The sequence below is a fragment of the Hyperoodon ampullatus genome (assembly GCF_949752795.1).
Source record: "Hyperoodon ampullatus genome assembly, chromosome: 10".
In the NCBI taxonomy this organism is placed as follows: domain Eukaryota; kingdom Metazoa; phylum Chordata; class Mammalia; order Artiodactyla; family Ziphiidae; genus Hyperoodon; species Hyperoodon ampullatus.
The window spans coordinates 100,283,550-100,299,419 of NC_136923.1; the positions used below are offsets into that span (position 1 = coordinate 100,283,550).

Genomic DNA, 15,870 nt, shown 5'->3' on the forward strand with positions numbered 1-15,870 from the left:
ACAGGATCGAGGCCAGTCACCACTGCAAGGAGTGGGCTTGACCCCAGAGTTCTCTAATCCAAGAAAACCATTCACAAGCATCTTCAGCAAATTATATTCTTAAGGATGTTCAAGGCATACAAAAGCATGAACGGCAAGGGCATCAATGAAAGATGGGAATTTTCACTACGCTTCCTGTGGGCTAGGATATTACTGCACTTCCTGGCATAGGCAACTGTTTAAAAGAATAGCTCTGGATACATTCACTATCTTGATTGCGGTGATGGTTTACAGAGGTGCTCGTATAAGTCAAAGTTTACCATATTTATACTTTAAATAAGCAGCTTACTGTATGTCAATTATACTGCAAGAAAGCTGTTTAAAAAAATAATCAGAGTTACACAATAGAATTACACTCCTAGAATTAATTTCTGAACATTATATAGTCTGGGGTTTCTCTGCTGTGTTCCAGAGAATTAAAAGGCCATAGTAATCAGGGTCCAGCCAGCGAAAGAGAAATCCCAGCAAGTGTTTACAACAGAGGGAATTGAATGCAGGGGACTGGAGGCATCACAGTGGGGAAGGCAAGCAGGTTGTGGTGAGACACCCCATGGATAAGCAATAGTCAGAAGCCACTTCCATCCTCAGGAAGAGAGCCTGGGGCCACCAGTGGAAGATGGCACAAGGCAACCCTTCCAGAGGGAGCCAGAGACACAGAAGGGTAGTAGCAGCTGGAAAGGCAGCCTTCTGGGGTCCCATCCCTGCTCTACAGAGAAGACCAGGGGAGGGTCAGGAGTGGCCCTTGGGACAGAGAGGCCCAGGTCTGACACAAGGATGTTTCGGGGGAAAAAAAGGGTTAGAGAAGAAAAGTCGGTTCAGAAAACTCTATTAAAGCAAGTTAGCAGACTTCCCTACTGCTGGGCTTGTCAGGGCTTTAACATGCTCCTAGACGTGGAAATCTCAAAGAAAAGAATATGACATAAAGTGCGTCCACGCTCTTCCTCTGCAGAGCATTTGGGAAAAGTGTTCCATGAAGCGCTATTTGGAAAATGTTGATCTAGCCCAATACTCACATTTTACAGACAAGGAAAGACTCAGAACTTTGGTTAAGTGGCTTGAACATGCTACTGTAAAAAGGGATAACACGAAGACTAGAGGCTTAAGCTTCCCGAATCTCAATCAGGTGCTCTTTCCTCAACTCTATACTGAAGAGGCCTTAAGCACTTTCTAGCACCATCAAGAAAACCAGCTACTTAACCATTCTAGTGAGTGATGCATCGTTTTGGTGGTAGAAGCTACCAGAATCCATGGAGATGTATACAATCTGCTGTTAGGTCAAAGACAACCAAAGGCATCAGCACTACGGAAAAAGAACACATAGAAAATAGGAAAAAAATGCAATGGAGTTGCCAAATTTATTAATGGGAGGAAAAGAGAAGAAAGGGAAAAGCAAGAGGAGAGAGGGAGAAACTAAGCTCCAGTGGGTACCACCTGCATCCCCGCAGCTATGCTGGCTTCCACGTCTTAGAGTGATGACATGTATGTGCATGTATAACAATAGAGACAAACAACCTCAATTAAGTAGATGAAATAAGCAAGGTGCCAGATTTGTGGGACGAGTTCCCAAAGCTGGTATTAGGGGATTCTGCCCTAAACAGACCCCATAAAAATGCAAAGGCCTGTTCCATGGACCTCGGGAAAAATGCAACTTTCCAAATATCTTCAACTGAAGACAACTGTGTCTTCCTCACTTTAACCTCCATAATCTTAGCCCCACCCTTTGGTATCACTTCACTTTTGGCTTGATTAAACTTCTATCCCACCAGACAGAGAGGTGGTTAAACCACAGCGCGTACCAAGTCAGGTGTTAGAGAACAAAGCTGAATTTCTCAAATCCACTGATCTGGCCCTGGTCCCAAGCTCCTCTTTTTGAGAGGTTTCATCTCTGCAGGGATGTGGGGGAAATAAAGGAGGTTATTTAGCTAGAATTCAGTGAGAAGACATCCCAATAACACGGAGAGCTGACACAAGGAGACCTGGGGAGAATTCATGAAGTGTCTCACCTGTACAGTATTCGTAAAGAAATGCTCACAAGCTCCCAAACCACCTCAAATGAATTGCTAACTAGTTGTTCAACAGCACTCTTTAGGGTTACCATGTTCCTTGTTTACATTATTGCACCTTCTCATTTATTTACCATTAATTTGTGTAGCCCTTTCTCATAGAAAACAGTTCAAAGCAAATGAGCCTCACCCACAGAGACCTCTGGTTTACGGAGTCTCTATTAATTTAAGTTTAATCTGATCTAAACAGTCTCTCCTGAGGAAACCTTTTCAAGTCCCCGATCCTGCCACTAAGGCCACGAAAAGGTATTTCTGTGAGTTTTTCAATGCAGTAATCACACTAAGTTTTAACAATATTTTTTCTTCCTTTCTGAAAACTTTAACCCCTCCCCCAAATTTTAATAATTTATAAGCACAGAATTCCTCTAATTCTTGTTCATTCTTCAGGCCTCTTTCTTTCACTCGCCCAAATCCCGCCAAGCATGGATCAAACAGGGCACAAGCCAGGGAGAAATTTAATCGCTCATATCTCTGCCTGAGGGATTGTCTAGGTACTATGGTGACAGACACCTCACTGAAAGTATGTGGGCGAAAAAAGATTTTTAAACTCCTAGACTAAAAAAAAAAAAAAGAGAGAGATTTCTAATGGATTTGGTGTCAACACACAGAAGCACAAAATAAGGCCTACGTAGTCCATCAAAATTACTTATACACTGATGGGGTAAAGCAGCAGAAACGAAATATTGTTCAACAAAGGTATTTTGTTTGCCTTCCCCCAAACTCTTCATATTTTGAATTTTAGGATTTTTACTGATTTGCTTTTCTGGCTAAACATACAGTTTCTCCTCAGAAGATTTTTAGGGCAGTGAAAACTACTCTGTATGGTACCATAATGATGGATACATGTCAGTAGACATTCATCCAAAGCCACAGAATGTCCGACACCAAGAGTGAGCTGTAATGCAAACTATGGACTTTGAGTGATAATGATGTGTCCATGCAGGTTCACTGACTGTAACAAAGGTACCACCCTGGTGGGGAATGGTGATCCTGGGAGGAGTTGTGCACATGCGGAGGCGTGGGGTTGTGGGAAATCTGAGCTTTTCACTCAATTTTACTGTAGACTTAAACTACTCTAAAAAGTGTTTGTTTTTTTTTTAATGCACAGCTTCTCTGCTAATTTATCCTGATAGAGTGTTCGATAAAATTTGCAAAAACAGTAAAACTTTCAGTCCTTCACTGTGTAGTTTACAAGGCTCTGTCTTTAGAATATTTCAACTCATAGACTGAAATGGGGGGGGAGAAAATAAGCAGTCTCAGAGATTAAGCAAGGCCGATTATAAAAATCTCCCGGCCTCATCAGCACAGAGAATAGCTCACGCGGATGATGCAGTTAGTTCATGCTCTGCTGAGACACCAGTCAATTTTCTGCCAGCCCATGTTCATGAACAGGAAACCAACAAGACTGTAAACACAGAAATAACAATCAACAGGCGCAGATGTTTAAAGCTGGAAGTTACATTCTGGACAAGGTGAAAAGGGTAAGTGGTAGGAGAGTCATAATAAGGCTGTCGGCGGATATCAAAGTGCAGCGTGGAGAGGGCTCCTGGGCAGTGCTTTCTGCCTGCTGTGAAGCCACCCGGCTGCTCCCCCCTCGGAGCTCTCAGATGATGAGAAAACAATCTGAACATAAAATCAGCACTACAGAGAAAGGACATTTCAGGCGTAGGACAATCCCTGAACTATCTGGCAGGATCAGGAACCGAGGGCGTGTGCCCATAAACCCAAGAGCCAGGAAGGCTCTCCCACTCAGAACCAGAACCTCATTCTGCAAAAATGTTTGAAGGGGAGTCTTCAACCCAGTCGTCTGGGACTGGGTTAGAGATAACAGGACCGTGGGGACCCATCCAGGAATTACCTGATGCAATTTAGATAGCATCTCTATTATGGACCCAATCTCTTTAATAATGGATATGGGCAGGGCAGGAAGAGAATCAGTGCCTGCGGACATCAGTAGAACAATGCCGCTCAGGGCAGCAGGGTTTTCAACTCATTTTTGGAGCAGAAAACAATTCTTTAAGGTCAACAGTCCTTCGACATACCGAAGAGGGGGGATATTTTTTAGAGATGCATAGTTTTTTCTTTTCTAAAAGCAGAGTTCTAGGAGAGAATGCTATCCACTAAGAGAAAACCCACAAAATTCCAGATTTGGGCTCCCCAACTCTTGCTGTGGGCTGTGGTCTTGCATGCTTTTATAATTTCTCCTGAATTATCCACTCACACCTGACCAACAACTCGATAGCCCTATTCCTCGGATGCGTTAGGCTCTCTCTGTGGTTCTGTTGGTTGTTCCTCAGCCTTAAGATGTACCAGCAGCGAGGAAGAAACCGTTCTGAGTACATCTAACAGACGTAACTGCAAACACAACAGAAAACATGATATGCAAGAACCTTTCAAGCTGTAAACTCTAGGACCCATGGATAACACAAATGGACCAATCATCCCCAACTGCCTATTGATAGAGGAAACCCAACTTAAAAAACAGGTTGTCCGTTGTTGGGCATGTTCCTCCAGAAAAACAACAGTCATGGAAGGTAGCTGTGTGATCCCAGCCAGCTCCAGAGTCTAACTTCATAAGGAGGCTGAAATACTATATATTTACAGTGGAAAAAGTAATTGCAGAGAACAATATTTTCAAAACACTAGTAAACTGAGCCAAAATATCCAATCTGCTTCAGCACACTACAATGTCTTATTTCTAAAGCTTGGGGTGGGGAGGATAAATTAGGAGTTTGGGATTAACATATACATGGTTACTATATATAAAATAGATAAACAACAAGGACCTACTGTAGAGCAAGGGAACTACAGTCAATATCTCGTAATAACCTATCAGGGAAAAGAATCTGCAAAAGAATCGATATATATGTATAACTGAATCACTTTGCTGTACATCTGAAACTAACACATCATAAATCAACTATACTTCAATTAAAAAAATTTTTTTAGATAAAAACACACAAAAAATTAAAATAAATAAAAAGCATTTTTAAAAATGCTTGGTGGGGGGGAAGACATACACGTGTAACTCTGCAGCTCCGAGAATTTCTGGTGTGCACAAAAACTATAGAGGTTGATATGGCCCTGGTTCTTTAGTAACTAATTTTTGTGAAAACGGGAATGGCTTTCCTTCTCCTTGACATAGTCGTCAGCACATTCATACATTCCAGGTAGGACTGGGACCGTTTTCTGGTCCCAAGTTTCCGGAGGGCAAGAGGTGGAGGAAGGAGGAGCCAGGAAGTAAGGGTATTATGAGAAAATGTGCTTGAATAAGAGCAACTCAGCTGTCATGATGAAAACAGAAATGAAGGCAATAGAACACGCCAGCTCTTCGTGGGGAACACAAAAGGGGAGGAGAAGATGCCACCTGCCCACCCTATCAGCCCCTGGGTGACGGCTGCTCGGCCAGGACACTATGTCGCCTCCCTAGGATGCGGTGGGGTAGTGTAATGGCCTGGGGAGGGTCAGGGAGAAAGGTTAATGGATCACAGCTGTTTACACTCATGGGATTCTGTAAAGGACTCACATCTTAGGAAGTGTCTATGTTGGTTTCTACCCCTTTTACTCAGATACTTACGGAAGCTTAGTCTAGTCAGGAATGCAATGATCCGATTAAAATATTGCCTACTTTCCCTCCTACTGCTGGAGGCGCTGAAGGTGGTGATGTGACAAATTCAGACAAGAGGAGAGGCTTGTCCTTATTCAGAATAAGGCTCCAAATGGAAAAGTTAAGAGAAAACTGCAAGGGGTGGGGTGGGAGGAACTGGGAGATTGGGATTACACACTATTGATACTATGTATAAAATGGACAACTGAGGGGAACATACTGTACAGCACAGGGAACTCGACTTACCACACTGTGGTGATGTACATGGGAGGGAAACCCAAAAGGGAGAGGATTTTAAAAAAAGAAAACTGTGAAGGCTTTATATTAAGGAAAAAAGAGCATTCCATGGAAGAATTCAGTATTAAATACAGAATGGGAAACAGTAGAGGACTGACTTGAGAAAAAACTTACACAAAGCTGGTTAATTACCCAAGAAATTGTACTCACTTTGCTTTGCTTTCCTTTCCTAACTCAGCTTCATAAACAGATGAGGGAGAGGCAAAGACGAGAGAGCCGTTGGTTACCTGAGAGTTTGCTGTCCTACCTTTGATATCCAGTATTCACCCTCCCACTGCTGCATCCAAGGAAAATACTGATGTGAAACCCAACATTTAAAGTAGCTAAACTCTGAAGACACAGTGATGAAACAATTACATGCTGAAGAAAGTGCTGAAGTTTGGGGTTTTTTCACTTACACAGATGTTTATATCACTAGGAGTCCTTCCTCCATGCTAATCAGAGGTAAGCTCTCAAGTAAAGGAACCAAGAATGATTCAGCACATTTCAAAAGGATTTCTACCCATTCTTAGAAGGACAAGCAGAGGAAGCACCATCCAAGGTCTAAACAATGATATCTGCTTGCCCTTTGATCCGAGTTGAAGAACACTTTGTACAACTTTTTTTGTTGAAATACCACTGAATCTCACATTTACTATTTGAAATCTCTTTAGGAGACTATCTACTCCTTCTTTGAGCCACACAATTGCAACCAAATTCTCCAAACTATTTTTGCTGTGAATAGCTTGCAGGCACGGATTTATTTTCTGCTAACAAAAATCTTCCTAAGTACAGGCAGCTTAAATGAAAAATAGGACCACTGATCCTGTGAGAAAAAGACAATACAGTGTATCTAGTTACAAATCCAAGTAGGGAGTATTCCATTTTTCTCCTAATTTATGTTTCCCGAGAGTAATTTTGTTCAGAAGATTGCCAGTATTTTTAGTACAATAAGTTTCTTGTTACTTGTACTAACACATGCTGATTCCTTTTTCTGACCATAGTTTGAGTTTTTTATTTCATTGTATCCTAGCATCTGTAGGTCAATACCTCATTAATTTAAAATAAATAAATGAAGTCTGAAATGCAGAGATTTAATGAAACCTTTGCACTACTCTCAAATGTAATGTGTATTACAAATTACTATACATATGGGTAACTAATAAAGAGGTATATTAATAAAGCATGATGATATACATCAGATATCATGAATCTCAATGTTCTAAATGTCTTCACTTACCTCAAATGTTTTACTTAATAAAAATCCGGTATACCATTTGTAAATGATCTAAATAAAACATCAGATATACCCTTCCAGATTAGTGAAATATGAATTGTAAATGAATGTGTCTACTTTCATTCATTCAATCTTGATTAAGCACCTTCTGTACGCAAAGCATTATGTTAGGAACTTAGGTTACAACAGTGGATAAGCCTGGTTGCTTTCCGAGGCTGACATCCTAGAGGGGTGACAAAGAAATGAGTAAGCAAATTTTAAAAGAAAAAGAAAATACTCCTTGTGATAAGTGCAACCAAGGAAATAAACAGGGTGCAGTGATGGTACATAAGCGGGTGAGGGTGAGAGCAGCGCCAGTTTCTATGGAGTGGTTAGAGAAGGCTTCTTCTCAAAGGTGAATTTTAAGCTAAGACCTGAGCTATTTCAGGATATTTCTCCAAGGTCACCAAATAGGCAGGCTTGCTTATTAGGCTGCCAAGACACTTTTTAGCATTAGAAAACAAGTAGAAAATGGCATGTGTTGCCCAGATTGAATGCAGGTTCACGAGTGCACCAAGCTTGCCCAGCGGGCACTCTGCACACCAGCCAGTTAGGACAAAGGAGGTTACACATCCCCAGACTACTCACCCAGAGAGGGTGTAAAACCGTCAACATAAACAATAGTGGGCCAGTCAAATGACCAGCCTTTGGGATATACAAGAGAAATGTACCCTGTTGATTCATACTTCCTGATAACCACTCTGACTGACAAGGCTCAAAGCATTTTCAATGTATTTCATGAGTAAGTTACTCCCCTGTCCCAGGGAAGAAGGATGTTTACAACTATGTAACATATTCCCTTATTTCAGTTTGTAACTTACCTAACTCAGCAGATACAAGAATACTTTAAAACCCATGCTGTAACCTGTTTCTTTCTGTAGGTTCTTTAGAGTCATGTAACGCAGTAGCTAACATGCCATTGACACAGAGTAAGAAATCTCTGGAATTCTCCCAGCGTCCGTATTTAGAGAATCCACATTGCTAAGCAATTACTTCCTTCAGATGAACTGTCCTTATGCTCAGAGCTATGATAATCAGATTTTATCACATTTTTAGCCTCTCATTATGAAATCCCCCTTTCCTACTGCTAAATGGATTAAGATTAAATGGAACTGCTTGACTGGCAGGTGGCATAGCTTGTGACTTGGAGTCTACTTACCTGGAAATGATTTTCTCCTCTAATCGCCCATGTGGAGTCCAGGACTGGACCTACAGATAGTTATAACTTGCAGTCAGAAAGCCCAGTGGTATGATAGGAGGGGCATGGGACAGAATTCCCATGGGACAGAATTCTTTTTCCTTCTATATCAGCCTGTCCTAGGCCTGAAATGACCCTACTGTTGAGTTCTCTTGGAATTTTTCAGTGCTGTTTTTTGAATCTTATAAAATCTTTCTGGGGCTTCCCTGGTGGCGCAGTGGTTGAGAGTCCGCCTGCCGATGCAGGGGACACGGGTTCGTGCCCCGGTCCGGGAGGATCCCACATGCCGCGGAGCGGCTGGGCCCGTGAGCCATGGCCGCTGAGCCTGAGCGTCCGGAGTCTGTGCTCCGCAGCGGGAGAGGCCACAACAGTGAGAGGCCTGCGTACCGCAAAAAAAAAAAAAAAAAAAAAAAAAAAATCTTTCTGAAAAATGAAAATATCCCTAAGGAGATACTACGTTAAACCATCGCTTTAGCAGGATTTGTTGACAACTAGCCTCAAGCAGTGTGACTCAGAAGCAGTGCCTACCTGTAGACCCGGAAAGGTCAGAAAAGCAAGGAGTGGGGAGAATTTGCAGGTCATTAAACACAATAAATGTCACCATACTTTACTCAAGCTAATTCTCACAATTTCAAATACCAGTGGTTCCCAAACACCACTAGAATCACCTGCGGAATCTTTAAAAACGCGGATACCTGGCTTCCACCTCACACGTTAACTAGTGATATGGGGTACCACCTGGGCATCTAGACTTCAAAAGCCCCCAGGTAATTCTCATGTACAGCAATGTTTGGGAGCCACTGACATAGGAAGCATTGCTCTTAATTGCTTTCTGGGATGCTTTGATTTCCTTCAGACATTAGGATCTCCCACAACAGTGTTTCTTGACCATGGCAGCACATTAGAAAAACCTAAGGCAAAAAAAAAAAAAAAAAAAAAAAAAAGCCAGAAACTCACCAGCTTAAGATTCTGACTTAACTGCTCTAAGGAGAAGCCCAGCATCCCTTACTTCTTTCCATGCCCCAGGTGATGCTAATGGTCAGCCAAGGTCGAGAACCATGTTGTAAAGCCTAGGGACTGTTTTCTGGAGACTATAATGTGATTGTCCCTGGAGGAGCCGGAAGTGCCACTCTACCCACTTTGTTCAGGTTGGGACTACCCCCAAAAGGCAATAACACATTTCCCCAAGGCTGTGGGGAAACTTAGGGGAGGGCGGCAATGGGTGGAATTTACTAAGCCAGAAGCAGCAGGAATGTTAGAATAAGGAAAAGCACTGGTCCCTCTCCTCCCGCCCACGCTCCCCGCCCCCCAACTTTACTGACTGGCATGAATTTCCTTAGAATACTTCTTGGAGGTGGCTCAACCCTGGATTTTGTCCCAACACACTGTGATATTTCCTGTCCAATCAGAAACCCTGGCACTGCAAGAAGCAAGACTGGCCGGCCTGGAGACTCCACTCCCTGGGCCATGAGCCTCCCAGGAGGATTTCTGCACCACCTGGATACAATCGTCCTGCTCTACATGCTCCCGGACCTCGCCCCTCAGCCCCACTTCTCCTTGCTTCCCCCAACGCTCAGCGGAGTTGAGAATCATCTCCTAGAGATACTTGTAAAAGATTCGCTTCAAGTTTTTACATGGGAATCATTCAAGTAAATAATGTCCTTAAAAGACGGACGTCTTCGACGTGGCTTGGAGACGTGGGTGCTACTTTGGTTAAGTATCTGCTAACCCACTTTGGGGCCCGGCCAGAGCCACGCGTCTCGCAGCGGAAAGGAAGTCCGCGGAGACCCACCCCACCGCGCGGCTGCGCCCACTTGGGGCGTGGCTACTGCGCCCCTTTTCTCCCCGCAGAGAACGCGTCCCCTACATCGCTTTGTCTACGCTAAGCTGAGTCAGTTTATGAATGAAGAGTAGCACAGATCGGAGGCACTGGTTCTGGAAAAAGTCTTCCTTACACCATTCTCATTAACAGATGAGAAAACTCAAGGGGGTAAAGGCTCTGTGACTCCGTCCGGGTTTGCCACAGAACATTTGTGGCTGAGCCCGATTTAGCCGCCCTTGAATTTCCATTCTGTTGCCTGGCAACCGGTTCAGACCAGCTCAGGGCCCAACCCCGGCCCCCAACCCGCACCCTTTCCCTGCCCGTGCAGCTGGAGCCTCACTGATCAAAAGTTCGGCCTTCTGGGGCACTGGCCAAAGGCATGTGCGCGAAGGCACTGGGTGGGTGACCCCAGCTGGGCTCGGGGTCGGGCCCCAAACCCGCGCGAGCTCCGCCTGGCCGGGACTGGCGCGCCTTCCGCGGTCCTTTCGGGACCTCCTTCTGAATCCCTCCTCCCCCAATTCCGTGAATACCACTTAACGCAATCATGTCAAGTTTCCAGAGTTCTCAGCTGCTCTCGGATTCCCCAGAGTCCCGGTGGGAAAACTGGCACTCAGAGCGTTAAGGATGCAGAACCAAAACAGGAGGAGAAAGTGCTGAAGAGCTTTCTCCTTCCCAGCTGGCTCCACTCGGGCCGGACTTCGCTGCCACAGTCGGGCTGGCGTGGCCCGAGCCGGGCACCAACGGGAAAAGCGCGGACTGTGCTCCGGCCGCTCAAGGAGACGCGCCAGCCAGCGCCGCTCTCGGGACCCAGCGTCCCAGCCCGCCCGCCGCAGCAGCGCTCAGCCCCGGCGTGGGGAGCGCACGTGCCGCCCCCGGCCGCGCAGGTGGCGGGAGGGCAACCGGCCCGTCCCCGCGTCCCCGCCGCGCCAGCCCGGCTCCCCAGCGCCAGGGGCTCCTCCACCCTCTCACTCCCCTCCCCGGGCCCGGGAGACTGGAGGGGCGGGGGCGAGGGGAGAATGTGCCGGTCGCTACGCTCCCCCAGATCCTTACCCAGGTTCACGAAGCTCATGACCATGTCGGCGTCGTTGAGGAAGGCGCTGTCCTGCGCGCTGGTCAGTGGAGACGCGCCGCCGCCGCCGGGTCCGGGGGCCAGGACGCTCCTGCTGCCGAGGGCCGCCTGCCGGGGCTGGGACGAGCCGGCCCCTCCGCGCGGCCCGGGCTGCCGCCTCTCCTCGTCGGAAGCCCCGTCCTCGTCGTCGGCGGCGGACAGGGCGTTGTACAGGTCCAGCATGAAGAGAGGCGCGGACTTCAGACGCCCGGGCGGGGGCTCCCCGCGAGGCTGCTGCGGCGGCGGCGGGGGCGGCGGGAGCGCAGGGGGCTGCGGCTGCTGGAGGCCGTGCAGGGGCCGGGGCCGGTGCGGGAGGCCCAGCACGGCGAGGATTTCCTTCTGCATCTCCCGCTTCTCGTGCGTCTTGAGCCTCCGGTAGAGAAAGCCCGAGGAGGAGGTCTGCGGCGGCGGCGGCGGCTGCTCCGCGGGGCCGGGGCGCCCGCCGTCCCCCAGCAGCGCGCCCCCGGCGGCGGGCAGGGGCGGGGGCCCGCAGCAGCCGCAGAGCAGTCCCCACCACCAGCACAACCACGGCGCCCTCCGCCCCAGCATCCCCGCCGGGCCGGGCTGGCCCCGCGGGCCCCGCGAGGCGTGGAGCGGCGGAGTGAGGCCGGAGTGCGGCCGCGGTGGCCCTTGGGCGTAAAGAGCCCCGCCACCTCTCGGCGGGCTCGCTTCCCCTTCCTGGCCCTCAGTCCGTATCTCTCATGGTCGTCTGGGGCGCCCGCAGTTGCCCAGGCTGGAGGGAAGGAGAAGGGGGCGATCCTCGGGAGGGCCGCTGGAGGGGCAGGGGGGGAGCCCCACGCTCCCGCGCAGGTCCCCGGAGGCACAAGCTCCGGGCCAGGTGTGTCCGAGTCGGGGCCGCGCGGCAGCCGGCGCCCTGGCTCCTGGGCGGGTCACGGCGCAGTCTCTCCGGGGTCTGGCTGCCCGCGCACGTGCGCTGCCTTGCACCCTCCGGGGCGGCTGGACGGACGGCGGGGCCGCTCACCAGCTGGGGAGGATGCCCGGCATCATCCCCGCGCACGCCTCTCCCCGGCTTGCACGGTCGCCGTGAAGTTTACCCCGCCGCAGGGCCCTGGCCGTGGCGGACTAGGCGTCCCAAGATGCCCACCTTCTCCGCGAGGCTTACACGTCCTTCTCCCTCTCACAAACTCCGCGCCCCCTCCGCCCTCGGGCACGGCACTGTCGCTCCCCCTCAAGATCTCGGCGCGCCGTTCCACTCCCCAAGCGGAGGCGGTGAGGCTCTTGCTTTCCGTTCCGTGCTCGTTCGGCTGCCCTGCAAACCCCGCTCGCAGAAAGGATGGGAGGGAAGCGGACCCGTGCGCGGAGTGGCGGCGTCGGCGCCGGAATTCGCAGGCTCCCGCCTCTCGGAGCCGCGCTCCCTGCAGCGGCCAACGTGGGCTTTCTGGTGCGCGTCTCGCTCAGGTACCGCACTCCAGCCCCCGGGTCTCCCCGCCCTCCTGGTAACGGACAGGCTGGCGGCCAATGAAGAGGCGAGTCTCGCCTGTATTTAAATAGGCCCGCCCCCTTCTTTCACCCTCCCTCTCCCGGGAGGCATCGCCTCCGCCGCGCGTAGGTTTCAAGTACAGAGAATTCTCGGAGGCAGCCGAGGAGTGGCGAGGTGGCAAAGGCAAAGAAGTCACTGCTAGGAAGAATGATCTGATCAACACCCCGATGGGAACCTTTCCCTTTAACGATCCCATAAATGGCCTAAATTGATGCCTTAACTAAATAAAAGTAAAATCAGCTGTTAAATCAATGCCACCTGAATCAATTGACGAAGAACAGAAAACCATCACTTTTCCCCATTCCTTCCTTAGTTTCTCTAATTGATGTAATACAGGCGTTGAGCGTGCACGTGGCTTCCAAAGGCAGCTGATGGAAGTTGGGACACACCCTCGGAGAAGCCGTTCCCAAACGCCACAGAGAGGGCCAAATATAAGCCATACCCGTCGTCCTGAGGGCTTGGGCTCCGAGTATTTTGATTTATTTCTTCATTTGGGCTTTGGCTTCGCTTCTTAAGCTAGCACCCAAAGGAAAGAGGGTGTAATCAGAGAGTGTAGTAAAAAAGCCCCTCCCCCCCGCCCCCAGCTTCTTGGAAATGTTTCAGAGCTTCTCCAGTTTGTCTGTGAACGTTGCATTTTAATGTACTGAAAGACAATCGAATTTACATGATGCAAGATCAGTAAAACTTGAGGAGAGGTGGTAAAGGTGATTTCAGTAAGCGTAGGGGCTTGGCATGTCCCATTCAGGATCACAGGCAGGGCCCTGAAACTCGGGTTGCTGGGAGCATTAGACAAGGTCAAGCATGTAAAACCCGTTGTAATTTCATGGCAGGCTCACTTCTCAGTTACAGACACTGCCCCCTCCCCCAAACAACACCACCACCATCTGCCATTCAGCATGCACATTCACTTGCCCTTACCCTACCCAAGAAGGCCCAGTTATTGGTGGTTCCTAGAAAGAAGTTCTCTTAAAACGTTATGATCTTTTACCTGGTGAAAGCGTGTGCATTAGAAATCAAAAACTGCAGTGCTGACCTGGCAGTCTTGGTTCACATCGTCCAGGGCATTTGGGAGCCAGACCAACCAAATACATACAGACTATGGAATTTGTGAACTTATAAGATCATGAGGTTTCTGCTGATCCAAGCCTTTTAAGCATTGTTATCTTGTTTCAAAGAGTCTGTGTTGAATGGGTAAGGGTCTTTACCTCCCACCATCCCACCATCCACTGGTTCACTCTTAGCTGTTGTTCTCTCTTGGTCCAGACACAGTGGTCTTTAGGACAGACTTTAATTTTACAAACGTCCCGTAGCCATTGATCTCAGGCAAGACAACATCAGCAACACTGAAGGCCAATCTGTAACCACCTGCAGGGATTCTTTTCATCTGAAAAGAGGAGTACATCACTACATGGTCTGGGATGCCAGGCCCCTTAGAATTAGCCTCCATCACTTCTTTCTTCTGTCTGGGACTTGTTACCACCATAAAATCATTGCAGTGCATAAAATGCCAGCAGCCGAGAGCTCTGATCAGAAGATCTGGAATTTCGGCAGGTATATGTGGGCTTCCTCCCAAGGGCCTCCTCCTTTCTCAAAGCTAGTCACACCTTCTTAAGACTTCTAGTGAGACACAAGCAGAGTAAAAGCAGCTCCAGCCCATCAGGGCAGTGGGTAAAGTATTGGAAAGCTGTAAAAACCCTGAGCATAGGGCACCTAGGAAGGGCTATGCCATTTAAAACACAAAAGCTCACTGTGACCCATCTATTCCAGGTGCACCTATTATATATGCATATCTGACCCAGTGGAGAACAAGCACAGACACACCGCCTTCCCCTATTCTTGGATACTTGGTAAGAGGTAGATGGGCCTCTACGACATGGGTCTAAAATGGCCCTTAGTGATTTGCTATCAATTAACATCTGAGCAGCAACCCTGATTCAGGTCTGCCATGGGCTTCCCATCTCAACCAAGATGGACTCTCAGGCCCTGTTGCATGACAGAAGAAAAAGGGGGTGCCTCCCGATGACAAACACAAGAAAAGCACACGACTCGCTTAAGAGCCAGAGGGGAAATATGTGACCTGAGTTATGACAACGATCATAAAGGTGGTGACATTCAACCGAGGACCACAGAAGAGGGCGTGCTCTCCTCACGTCCCCACCGCCTGCAACGTGTGCACATATTTGTCAGAAAACACTCAGACACGACCTTGGATCCATTAGGGGCAAAGGACATAAAGAGATATGGTTCTGAAATTTTAATAACTTCAAAATTGGGACCACTGTTTCTTCGAGCCTGTCGGAACGCTGAGTAGATAAGGGACCCCTAACCACGACCTCGCTCACTCCCTGCTTTTCTGACCACTCCCCATCACCCACCCGAACAATCCCCAGAAGTCCCGGGACAAGGGGTTGGGCAAAGTCCAGATGTAATTCAGGAGGGAGGGAGTGAGGGAGAGGAACAGGTCTGGCTCTGGAGTCTGCTGGGATGTGTGACTGGAGGGAAATCAGAGGGAACTTCGCCCCCTGCAGGACACCAAAATATCACCGCCCCTTGCTCTGTGTGCCTGGACAAGCTTCATTAAGTTCCCTGCATGGGCCTCCAAAACATCTGGGTGGAAAGAGGAGGAATTCGGTCAAGAAGCCGGATGTAGAAACCAATCTATATCAAACATCTGGTGGCTTGGCTGACATTTCATGCAGATGGCCTTCAGTTTTCTGGACAAGGTTGCCTGTCCCACTCCCAGGCACGAACTGAGGGAGTGAGGAACCCTCACCTTAAAGTGAAGGACTACCCTGTGCCTTTGGTGATATGGGGATAGGGTGAAAATCCGGTACCCAGGTGTCCGTCAATGCACAGGGTAATTCACACGACAAAGCCTTTAAAAGAGGAGTTACCCATGTTCATTTCATACTATGAGGATTTCTATTTTACATTTATGACACACTTGACCAAATAATTTCTATTTTTAAAAGATGCTGTT

At 48.3% G+C, this 15,870-nt stretch overlaps 1 protein-coding gene across 1 annotated transcript in view; it reads right to left on the reverse strand.

The window, feature by feature from the left end:
- Positions 1–11,938, reverse strand: part of BMP6 (bone morphogenetic protein 6) — a gene marked incomplete at both ends in the record, with an annotated part of 152,396 nt that extends 140,458 nt beyond the window's left edge. The window contains one exon of the mRNA XM_079713530.1: positions 11,332–11,938. Within this exon, the coding sequence (XP_079569656.1) occupies positions 11,332–11,938 (607 nt within the window). The remainder of the gene's footprint in view (positions 1–11,331) is intronic.
- Positions 11,939–15,870: the final 3,932 nt, after the last annotated feature.